The sequence below is a fragment of the Neodiprion virginianus genome, chromosome 1 (assembly GCF_021901495.1).
Source record: "Neodiprion virginianus isolate iyNeoVirg1 chromosome 1, iyNeoVirg1.1, whole genome shotgun sequence".
NCBI classification, from domain to species: Eukaryota; Metazoa; Arthropoda; class Insecta; order Hymenoptera; family Diprionidae; genus Neodiprion; species Neodiprion virginianus.
The window spans coordinates 24,513,955-24,526,643 of record NC_060877.1 but is presented as its reverse complement, the minus strand read 5'-3'; the positions used below and the strand labels follow the sequence as shown (position 1 = coordinate 24,526,643).

General features: G+C 36.2%; 1 protein-coding gene across 3 annotated transcripts in view; it reads right to left on the bottom strand.

Moving 5' to 3' along the window:
- LOC124310174 (beta-1,4-N-acetylgalactosaminyltransferase bre-4-like) overlaps window positions 1–12,689 on the bottom strand; it is a 113,867-nt gene that overhangs the window by 22,664 nt on the left and 78,514 nt on the right. For all 3 annotated transcript variants that reach the window (XM_046773952.1, XM_046773945.1, XM_046773962.1), the window contains one exon: window positions 10,964–11,302. In XM_046773952.1, coding sequence (XP_046629908.1) covers window positions 10,964–11,118 — 155 coding nt within the window. In that variant the 5' untranslated portion in view covers window positions 11,119–11,302. The remainder of the gene's footprint in view (window positions 1–10,963; window positions 11,303–12,689) is intronic.

The following is a 12,689-nucleotide window of genomic DNA, read 5'->3' as shown; positions in this document are numbered from 1 at the left end:
GCGTCGTCGTTAATGGCATCGAGTAGCAGTGAATGGAATAGAAGAATCCAGTAAGTGAATACTTTGTTGATGTATATTTATTACCTTGAAATTTCACGTTCCGAACGATCTCCGACAGGTTCTCGGTGCGATTGGTGAGTATTTTATATCATCGGTAAAGATGGCAAACATGCTCTCACATAAATATGCAAACAGCTCGACAGATTATTCGTTTGCAATATGTGGACAAATGGTAGGTTATGCAGAATATATATGTATCCGCATGTAGATATATGTACAGTGAAGTGGGTGGGCTTTGAAGCTGAATACCCTTGCGGTGGGTGGTATAATTTTTCACGCAGAAGCTTTGTGGAGGTGGATTGAATTTCATCCGTCGAGCGTACATATTCATTAAATAAATTCCCCGCTGCTAACATGACATCGTAATGGCCGCGCCGGCATCCAAAAGGGATGAATGAAAGCTCATGGAAAAAAAGATCGATTCATTTTCATATGAATTGCTAAATTTATGTAATATCCTTTACGGGGATTGAAGGAGTGTTTTCTTTTTTAACCAAAAAAGGAAACTGAAAATTAAATAAAAACGTTTGGCATTCTCAAGTTGGATAAAAAGCAAAGTTCAAACACAAATACGGAGTCACGAGTAGACTCGGATTCAATTTCGTTTCAAAGTTTAACTGATTCAAGGTTTTACGGCGGTCGGATATTTGTAAAAAAGCGAGTGTAACTTTTATCCGAAACGCGGTTTTGTTCTCACGCAAAAGCATGATGAAACTTTTATCGCGGTCCATACTTGGATATACATGTTGCACATATATTAAACCTTGTAAGATTTTTACGGAAGCGTTGGTTTGGCCGGCGGTTTTGCACATTCAAGATATATTTACTCGACGTGAAGTTAGGTTGGGTTCGGTCGAGTTGTGTTGTATCCAGTAGCCTTAAAAAATGTTCCTACGATCAAACTATATTCTTACTTTTAGCCAGCATATAAATATGCGTTTAACTCGGGATCGTATAGAAAATGAGTACCCATCGTCTTCTCGACTTTTCTAAAATAAAGCATTGAGCCCCCTCCCCCCGTTGGGCCGGAGGAGGAAAAGAAGTAAAACTTTTAAGATCTCAAGTAGTTTTCCAGGGAAAGCTTCCTGCTCGCCGCAGGGGTTCTTTGTACTTCTTGGCTAACAACTTTCCGCGCCTAATTCTCTTCTGCATATCCTAAGGTTTAGAAAATTTTAGCCCGTTAACCTCAGAGTGGCGCACATACTTTTCGAACACCTGAATTACAGCTGCATTTATTCGGATTAGGTTAGGTTAGATCTCATCATTCCACAACTTGGGCTTTATAGGTATAGTTGGAGAAAGATTACCTTTAAGCTCTGACAAATAATGTGTGTGAAGGATAAATATTACAGTTCATTTCAATTCCTGCTGTATAAAGTAGCCATGTTATATGGATGAAAAAAACGAAATTTCTACTTTTATACCGAAAAATATAGTTTCGTATACGAAATGAGAACAAATTTTGTTGCTGTAATTAAAAAATCTAGTATATGTTACTATTGTTTTAGTTTAAGATCACTCTTACTACATTTTCTTGTAACCGTTACGTTAATTTGATGTCGATGCAACTATAAATTCATGTTAAAGCCTTATTTAGCTCAAAAAATCTAGCCAGCTAAACAGACAGATTTAACGTTGCGATAGCAAAAAAATGTGCATCAAATCGTCAAATAATTCCAACAATATTTGAACGGTTTATACAACGATATCCATTTTACTAGAATTTTCTACCAACTATAACAAATGAAATTTCCCTCGATGTGTAAAATCTGAATCGTATAAAACTAACTCGATTGTGTTGGGATCACGTCCCCAACGAGAACGTCATTCGCGGTTATATAAATGCTTAACGGCACCTCGGCACGTACGCACAACACCGTGCACAACTGCATACACTAACCGCAAAATGGACGTTGAAAACAGTGCGAAATTGAGATAATCATTCAGGGTGCGAAACTCAGTGCGCGGTCTAGGCAGTAATTCCAATGCGGAACATGCCACTCGGTTTGCAAAGACAAATGGGAATGATTGTTGCATCTATTGGCGTAGGCTCGCAGTTGGTACAGTGTTCGCAAACGACGCTATACAAGAGCCATTGTGATTGGAGAAATAGATTGATAAATATAGATAGAGAGCTAGATAGTTGGATGGTTCGATAAATAAACAGTTGGATGGTTGGATTGTTCGATGGTTGGATGGATGGATGGACAGATAGTTGGATAATTGGATAGTCGGATGGGTGGATAGATAGATCGTTGGATAGTTGAACAGTTAGACAGTTAGATAGATAGATAATTGGATAATTAGATAGTTAGGTGGATAGATAGACAGATATATATATAGAAAAAGAGTGGCAGATAGATTTATAGATAGATAGTTGGATAGTTGAATGGATAGATGGATGGATATAGATAGAGAGATAGATAATATTCATTACGAGTACCTTGTGTAGAATAATGAGAGAAGAAAGGGAGAGAAAGACAGAGGCAGAGACAGGCGCCTCCGTAGATCAATTCGAAGCTACAACGTCGGGTGTCACGAAAGGGGTTGGAGAAGAACAAGCGATTCGCCGCCAGGGTTAGACGTACCAAGAGGTGGCGCCATATCCGGCAAACCCGCGAATTTCACAGCCCGGGGTTGTTTGACGCGGTCTGCAAGTTTGAAGCCGTCTACACAGGATATATTGGGGCACATGTACGCACGGTGTGTACGACATGTCACTCCGAACACGGTGCGTGTATACAACCGACTCCCACCTTTATACTAACAATGAAATCGCAATTGCAACTACCTATAGGTATACTGCAGAATGGGATATATGTACGTATCTTGTGTAATCATAGGGTGTATAGTTTCCTATTCCCGAATGAGATTTTGACGCCCTAGCGACACGATGGTGCGCACAATATATAACGTCGTCAGTTATAGTTTTATTTAGTTTCTAATTGGCGCACAACTGCGAGAAGAAGACAGCTGTTCACGCGTTGAATGTTTGTATATGGTATGATAACAAGAAAAAGAAGTTTCACTTATGTTACAAAAATTTCATTTTCGTAGTCGGTAAGATTTTAGAAAAATATGTTAGAGCGCGATTACGATAACTTTTAATACTCTACGTCTTCCGATGATCGAAATATTATTTACCATATTACTTCACATAACAATTTCTTGTTTCAATCCCTTTTAACGTGTTACCATAACTTAATTTATTGTTACACCGTCGCCAAGAGCTACATGTAAGTGTAGTACGAGTGACCGTATAATCGAAATAAAAAATAAAAATTCAGCTGAAAGACGTACGACATTTTCTGTCGATACTTACAAAAATCATTTTCATTTTTTCCTCACGTACATTATTTTCTATAATAATTAAAAATAGTCAGGCACTGTGTAAACGGTGAAAAATAATTGTATAATTGAACAAAGCAACCGAGTAAACAAACCATATACAATAATGAAACCTGTAATAATTATACCTATTTCATATTTTATTCGTTATGGTTGCATTTTTCCCTGTAAATAACGTGAAAAAGATATCCGAAGTTAATTTACTCGTTAACTTCTCGTCCGAATGCTAGCGGCAACTAAAAATTTTTTCAGATGAAGGCAGTTTGTCATGTGTATAATTATAACTGCTGATAAATGTCCTCCGGCATCAGAAACCATGAATACCGCGAAAGATGGTGTGAAAAACGTTAGACGTACGTTTAGAGTTCACGATGGGTCATGCAATGTACATATATGTATACATATACACTAGAGTGTTTCAAAAAAACCGACTTTTTTTTTTTTCGAAGAACATTGAAAAGTCTTCTGAGTGTCCCTCAAAAATGACCTCGATAAAATATGAGCTCTTAATATTGATATTTAGAGGTGGCGATTCTCAATTTTCTATTTCCCATTTAAATAACATGGGAAAAATTTTTTTAAAAATTTAGAATTTTATTGCTCGAAAACGAATCAGTGTGAAGATATAAACAAAACATATCCTTGTAGGAAATTTGACACTCTACAAAAAAGATCTGAATAAAGATTTGCAAAAGGTAAGTCGTTTCGGAGTTATCAGGCCTCAAACATCGAACCGTTTGAAATAATGATGTTATTAATTTATAAATGCTACAAAACTGACTCATATCACTTAAATACACAATATTATTGATTTTAAAATTAAAACTATAGACTTCCAATGAAATGTTAATTAGCAAATTTCATTAATCAACGATATGAGTCAGTTTTGTAGCATTTATAAATTAATAACATCATTATTTCAAACGGTTCGATGTTTGAGGCCTGATAACTCCGAAACGACTTACCTTACGCAAATCTTTATTCAGATCTTTTTTGTAGAGCGTACTATTTCCTACAAGAATATGTTTTGTTTATATCTTCACACTGATTCGTTTTCGAGCAATAAAATTCTAAATTTAAAAAAAAATTTTTCCCATGTTATTTAAACGGGAAATAGAAAATTGAGAATCGCCACCTCTAAATATCAATATTAAGAGCTCATATTTTACCTAGGTCATTTTTGCGGGACACTCGGAAGATTTTTCAATATTCTCCAAAAAAAAAAAAAAATAGTCGGTTTTTTTGATACACTCTAATATACACATATAAAGTTATATACCCATGTATATTTTAACCAACCAATAAAATTCCACCGTTTCTCACAAACTGGCGCGTATCTTACGATAAAGCAAAACTGTATGAAATAAAAGAACAGCTGCGCGTAACGGGTGTTTTTCGTTCGTTTCCAAGCACGCTTGTTGTTGCGTATTTCGTACAAGGAATAGCCAACTTACCGGTTTAGTAGTCGGTGTTGCGAAGACTGGTAAATGACGTGTGAAAAATTGAAGAACATCAGTTTAAATAACTAAAGAGAACGTTTAATTTTTACCGACATCAAACGATATTCGGATTATTTAAAAAAACCAAAGATACTGTTATATTTGCTTAGTCAATTCATTCCAATTTTTATCAGCTTATACGTGCACGCGCAGAACTTTCACACTGTAAATAGTTATCGTTAGCTTTTCTTTACTTCGCATTTGAAGAGCGTTTGTAGTATAAATCTTATGAAGAGGATATAGGTTTCGTTAGAATTCTGAGTCTCCGTTAACTACTGTATGTAGAAAGTTACGCTCAAGGCTTGTCTTTCGGAGGGCAATAGAATCCTAATCAAGATTCAATGACAGAATTCTGGTAAAACCACTTACTTGTTTTTAACGTGTATCTTCTTTTGGGTCATTGTCGATTTACGTACGTACAGTTTTGACCCGATGTATGTAACGCGGTAAAGAAACAAACTATGGTAGTTATCAAAACACCGTATGAAACAATGGTGTTTTATAGCCAGGCGATCATGAGGGTAGCGTGACTAAATTACGCGTATTATCATACTCGTTTCAAACATTGCTGCAGCGTGAAGTATACTATACATAATTCAAAACTTGGCTTTGATAGTGTTTATAAATAGAAGATAGTATAATTGCTAGCATAGCACAAAGGTCGTGAAATGCGGAAGATAATCTGTGTCAGTTGGCAAATTGATGATCAACCGGATATGACAGGTGGTAGATAACGTTACGTTTCAACTAAAAACACATTCTTAAGTAAACGGATCTGTTATTCCAACGCTAAATAGTACTTAAGGAATAATTTAATTGGGGGCAAGATAAATGAGACTGTAGAAAAATAAAAATAAAAACTCTTGAATAACACTGTATCGATACACGGTGGAAAAACTGTGAGAGAACTTCGTATGCGCCACCGGTACAGAAGCGGTGTGATGAGTATAAAAAAAAAAAAAAATTTGATAACATTTACAGTAAGTTAAAAATACAGTCAGACGGTTCGGGAAACGTGATAAGAGTTTTATAGCTCGTTATAATACCTACATGAATACGAATGTGACGGAATATGTACCGAATGCGACAATGATTCGGCTTTACTACGATCAATGAATTCCTACGATACTGCAGACAGTGTTGCGTTGAATTAATTTTTTCTTTACCGAAGCATTCCAGCGACGGAACGAAAGGAATAATTTTTTCATTACACGCCGGTCAAATCTCCCAGAAATGACTTCGAGTGTTGAACTTTATGCAATTTTATATAATCTACTCAGGTACTTGAGACTCACTCGACAATATCTCGAGTGGCTGTGAATCTCGGTGCAAACCGTTTAAACGACGAGCTCTGACAGATTGATCTAATCGCTGTAATTTCGTTCGATATCAATCTTCGTATCACACTGTCCTTGTCGCACATCGAAACAGAGGATCTGCCGTGTGCGTGACGTAATATAATAACGACGACCAATATCGTTATTCACCGTCATCGAGTACCTACCTGATTATAAGTATGGAGGTGTATATGTATAGTTTTGATTGGATTATTATCAATCTCTACTCACCGCAACCTGTCAATTTCGATCCCTTTAAACTCATCGTCGCTCCGTGGCGTCACTCAACCCATCCAAATATTCGGTTACAGGGTAACGACAAAACCTTGTTATCTTCAACACAGGCCGAAAATCACGTGGTAAATTCACTGAAATTTATGTCCCATCAAAATATCCTGGGGCTTTATCGATTAGGATTAGATGTTACGATAATTTTAACAACAATGACGATGAAAGAAAAAGAACTCCGTGAAATATCCTATCAGAATATTTACAAGCGACGAGATATTTATATTTTCAACACAGAGAATTCGGATGGTTTTATTTTCAAGCAGGTATGATTTACTTTCACTGAATTAATCTTAATCTTATTACTGTAATTCAAGTTTCTATTCGAATAAATCACATTTCCCCGTCGTAAGCAAGTTTAATTCTGATTTTCTTCCCGGGATAAAAATTCAGCTTGAACCTCGGTCCTGAAGGTGCGGAATTATTATTATAGATGGTAAAAGGAAGAGAGAAAATTTATCGCGAGAAAATTTATATTTGCCACGAACGAGTTCGCGTGGTTTTCAACCATTTATTTAAAAATAAAACGCCGGCAGTCACGATTGTCAGAAGTCTTCGACAATGCGAGGGTACTTTTCGGCGTTCTTTAAACTTCTTCCGCATCGGCGCCGCACGTCTATTATATTACACGCGTATTATAAATTTGGTGAAAAATTTGAAATACCGTTTGTCACGTGAAGCCTCCTGAAAGTTGCAAATTACTGTGTAAACGTTGCGAGTTCTTGAGGTAGCTTCATGAAATATTAATCGAACCATCGCAATATTTTCACGAACGAATTGACTAGAAGGATTTAACGCGGCGTATAAAGACGTTTCCATTAATTAAACACCGCATGCAAATGCCCACGACGCTGTTAACGCGCAAGAGGACAAACTGGTCAGTTTTTACATACACATTCACACACACATGCATGCACAAGAATACTTAAATAGAAGCTAGACAGCAAGAAAAAAAAAAGGAATAAAAAATCGATACATCTGACTCGTGAAAAAGGAATATATTACCGACAGAGTCAAGTCGAGTGGATGACAATTTTTATAATTACCGTGATAAGAGGATTAGATTTTTGAAAAATTATTTTCCTTCTCGATTATTCCGCACAGCACGGGGTCATTGGCTTCAAATTTTAATAAACGTCTCGAGGAGGAAACGACTTTAATCGAAAGATATTACGAGTCTCTTAGTCTGCCGGGGATCGTGTATACATATATTATACACCTTGAAGTTGAGTATTTTATATGAAAACTGGAGAGTGGCCTTTCAGGGGTGGGAATTTTTTAATGAAAAATTGATATTCAACGATTTTGGACTCGCGTCATGGAAAAGTTGAGATTCCGGGAACACCTTACGCCAGTAAGAGAATAAAGACGTTGACAAATTAGTCGCCTCTCATCGAGATTCCAAGGCGACTATTTTCGTACAGGACAAATCCCGGAGCGTTTCACCCGGTGAGAGGTACGGCTTTAATCGTTTCTTCGGATACGTTTCAGGTTTTAACGATTATTATCGTCGAGCCTTTAGAAATAGATTGACAGCGATAAAAGAGAATAATTATATGGTCTAATTTGATATTCCATTGTCCGATTATCCGTTCCTCTTTCATTATTCCTGAATAAATAAAAAAGTTAATATATCTTTGTCGAGTCGGAAAGCAGGAGCGACGACGAAGGGATACCAAAGCCAATATTGGAGGTTGGCGAATAAGAGCTCGGGGATGAAATAATACCGCCGTGCAGCGGTAGCGTAATAAAAACGACCGTTAATTATTCTCGAGGATAGCTGGTGCTAATTTCGATATGAGAAAATGCACGTCTCAACTTATTGGCTTTGCCGATCGGTCACGTGATTCGGATGATCGAAGTAGCCCGTGAGTGTATTTTTTAAACTTTTTACGCTCGCCACTATTTTAAACTCAGACCTGGATATAACCTCAGCCTGCATATATCGTAGATTTACCTAGATTCTAACAGCATGTGAATATACTAGACTGGTCCAAAAAAATAGACAGTTTTTTTTTCAAAGTCATATGTTTAACACTTTTAGAAAGAGGAAATAAGACGCCCGTTGCAATTTCAGCCCTTAATATTGATATTTAGTGATTCCTGAACACAATTTTCATTTTTCATTTGATTAACGTTGGAAAATAATTTTAGTTATTTCGGAATTTCGTATCTCAGTAACGAGGCAATGTACGTAAATGTCCGATTCAAATTTTCGTTGGGAATCGACTGCTCTACAAAAAAGGTCTCTTATGATTTTTTGATAACTCAACTCTTTTAAAATCTATTCAAGTTAAAGTTGAAATTAAGTAAAAATTCAACGTTTTCTAGATTAACAGCGAAAATACTGAACTCACCGCAAAATATGGTGGTCCTTTTTTTGTAGAGCATTTCAACCACTACGAAATCATGTCATTCAATTAAATTTCGACCTAAGCAAATTTATTTTGTAATTATTACAAATAACACTATTTATTATATGTAATTTCACTTTGAAAGTCTTTTTTTTTTTAGCAAAATACAGATTTTTTTAACTTGAAAATTGATCGAATAACATGATTTCATAGCCGTTGAAATACTTTACAAAAAAACTTGCAAGATTTGCGATAAGTTCAGTATTTTCGCTGTTAATTTCGAAAAACGTGAATTTTCAATTGATTTCAACTTTAACCTCGAGTAAGTTTTGAAAGAGTTTAGTTATTAAAAAATTTTGAGAGACTTTTTTCGTAGAGCGGTCGATTCCCAACAAAAATACGTATCGGAAATTTATGTATATTGCTTCGTTACTGAGCTACGAAATTCCGAAATAACTGAAATTATTTTCGAATGTTAATCAAATGGAAAATGGAAATTGCGTTTAGGTACCACTAAATATTAATATTAAGGGCTCAAATTGAAACGGGCATTTCATTTCAACTTCCTACAACTATTAAGCATGTGACTTTGAAAAAAAAAAGTGAATTTTTTTCGACTAGGTAGTGAATACGTGATAACAATGACGCCAATCAATGTAAGGTTCTTGAGTTTCTCTTCGCGAACTCACCGACTTTCGAAGTTCTTACGGCAATCGAACGACAATGCAAGTTTAATCACCTAAATGGGCTCGTAAACAGCCAATTTTAGTCAATGTCGGTATAGTTTCTCGGTAGCCGTTTCTCGTTGGTCAATTCGTAAAGTCCAAGCTCTGTAATTTCATGAATAATTTCTTTGCTTTATCTAGATATTTTTACCTCACCGTTAGTCGTACCGAATGACAAATTACAGATTTTTAACAGTACGTGAATCTACAAGCGGAAAGCGGATCACGGGTATTTGAAAATGAAATATTTTCTGCTGCTTTGGGAAATTGAATTATAGTGCCGGAAAGTCGTAAGAAAAAATTATTCAAAATCCAGTTACAGGAAAAAAGTTGACCGATCAAAGTTTGAAGAGTATTTTCTACCTGTTAATTAGTTATTTTAGTTTACGTATAATCATGTGGCAACTATGTTACAAGTATATTAGATAAATGAGTGAAGAAGATACAATTATCAGTAATTGCTTTTTAACTTCTGATGCCTGGAATTCAGTTGCGTAACGCGGTATTCTAAACATGTTAATAAACTAAAAATCCTATGCTTTGCTATTTTTCAATAGAAGAATCCACGATTCTTCTTCTTTTGTAATCGTCGACTTTGAACTCGATACTCTGTGACAACTAATTCCGCAGACCTTTTATACATGAGTAAATTTTTTCGTAGCTCACGCAGAACCTTGATACTGCTATCACTTCGTAACCGATAATGTGCAACTCGTTGTGTTCATTTAGTTTTAAAATGTAACAAAGGCGAGAGCTAGAGGTTAAAAATTCAAGACCTCGATGAATCGTCAGCAGTTCTGGTGCAGCTTTGTTTTAATCAAAACAAACTCCCGTTTTCATATCCTTTGCAGATTTTGTATGGTTCCGCCAAAAGTGTAGTTTTCCAAAAGGTTACGTCTACAGGCATAAGTCTATGGTAATGTTTTTTTTTTTTTTTTGCTATTTCATCTATGAAAATATGATCGCTTCACCGCAATTTAGTGTTGTATATATTGAGATTATTGAGTGTTCAATTATTTTCCTTCGATACGAAGCGTGCTGTAATTTCTAACTATGAAACATTTTTTGCTTACGCATTTACTAATTTTCTTGAATAATATTTCGCGTTCGTTTGGTTCTTAAAGCAGCTGAGGATATATTGAAAATAATAGGGGTCAGATTGTCCTGATTTTTCTTCAAATTAAACTACCGAAGAGGACAGTTTATGAGTTCGGCAATTCCGGAAATTTGATCTTGGAAAGGTTTTGACCTTGTCAAATGTTCATGGTGCTCTTAAACGTCTCTTCATCGAGTGACATTTCAATAAATGCATAAAATGTACGAAATAATTATACTTATAGAAGTACTCATACCTAGTGCCGTTTATGGTGAATATGGTCTCGATAGAATGCCGGTCCAGAACACCGCTGAGAAGATACTGTAGAGTAATAAGAGCCAGGACAATGCATGCTAGAATTTTGTAGAGATGGGCTCGGTGCCACGGTCCTACGGCTGAGGCCACAGTCATTGCATACGGGCGACAACATACCTCCTCTCAGGTGTCGCGGGGTTGGCCGTCCCTTCGGTCAGCTTTATTACCGTTTATTAAACCGGGGACGAGGGAATCTCGACCAACAATCAGTTTCTCCCCGCATCCACAATCCCCCTCGCGGTATTTCTCCCCTATTGAAGATAACAGTTTCGCTGTTTTCCTGGAACATCCAAAACAAGACAATGCTCTATGATTACATATTCGAACTGATGAAGGTGTAAAATAGGAGATTGAACAAGGTGACAGGATTTTTTTTTTAATTATAAAACGAGAGATGATTACAATAATTACAATTCCTAGACGCATGATATGGCGCAATACGCAGAAATTCACCATTTAGATTTTTTTTTTTTTTGATAAATCGAGGTTCTTTATTATTTGGATATTGTACGGTAATTTTTGGAAGATGTGCATAATTGATGATGTTGTTTCGTATCAACGATGACGGGAGTCTACTGGAGTATAATCGCCGATGAACAATTTTTCTACAAGAAAAGCTTTTGTTTAGACTTCAGAATCGTCGGCATTTTATTATTCTTTATTCATGTAATAAGTAACGAGCCAAGTAGTTCGCTCAAGAGTGAAAAATACAAAGGAAAAACAACGGGCAAGAAAGTAACGGGCGTGATGATAAAACGAACGATACCAGTTTGAGCTTTTGTTAAAGTTGATAATTTATTGTTATTTCTCTTGCTTATATCATGTATTATAGAGGCGATAAATTCTCTGTTGTGTGCCTCGTGCCTCCGTACAAGTATATGCAATATACACACACAGCGCAAGAGAGATATAACTTTTAATTGCAGAAGTTTATATTTGATACTTTTCTCTTCTCCTTTTTATTGCACATTGAATTTCATCCCCTCGGACTTCATCGTTGTTTCATTTCGCACCTTTCACTTCCACGGTCGTGAGCTCTGAAGTCCATAACGCACGACACTCACAATTATTATAGTCAATTTGAAGAAGCGCTAATGGTTTATGCAAATCCTCCGGGACACTCTGCAAGCTCGTCTCTCGAGTCCCACGAGAGTGAAACTTTTTTTGAATTTATTTAACCGTGAATGCGTTCATCTCTTTCGCATGCATGCTATCCTTGCGATGAGAAACTTCCTATATATATTCTCTGAGCTGTATGATCTTGTGATATCTGAATAGATTTATCGCTTGCATAGATTGTAATGAAAAAAAATACACACATTCCATATCGATTTTCTCAACATGAGCAATTTTCAGTCTCATCAATCGAATCGTGCCTAAAAGCTGACTCGTTGTTATTCGTGCAATGAATCTCAACATTGAAGAAGCAGCTTAAACAGTGATAAAACTAACAATGAAGTATTTACAGTTATTGGATATGAAATTAGAATTGCTCATAAGTAGCATAATGCTAACAAGCATAATGGTGGGTAATTAAATAGATAGCAGTTGGAAGCCATTAAATATTCCGTTTGATGAAGAGCGATTAATCGAGTACATCGGCGTTTAAAAAATTCGGTTTCATTACTTGCTGATCAACGACATGCCGAATTCAATTCCACTACCGA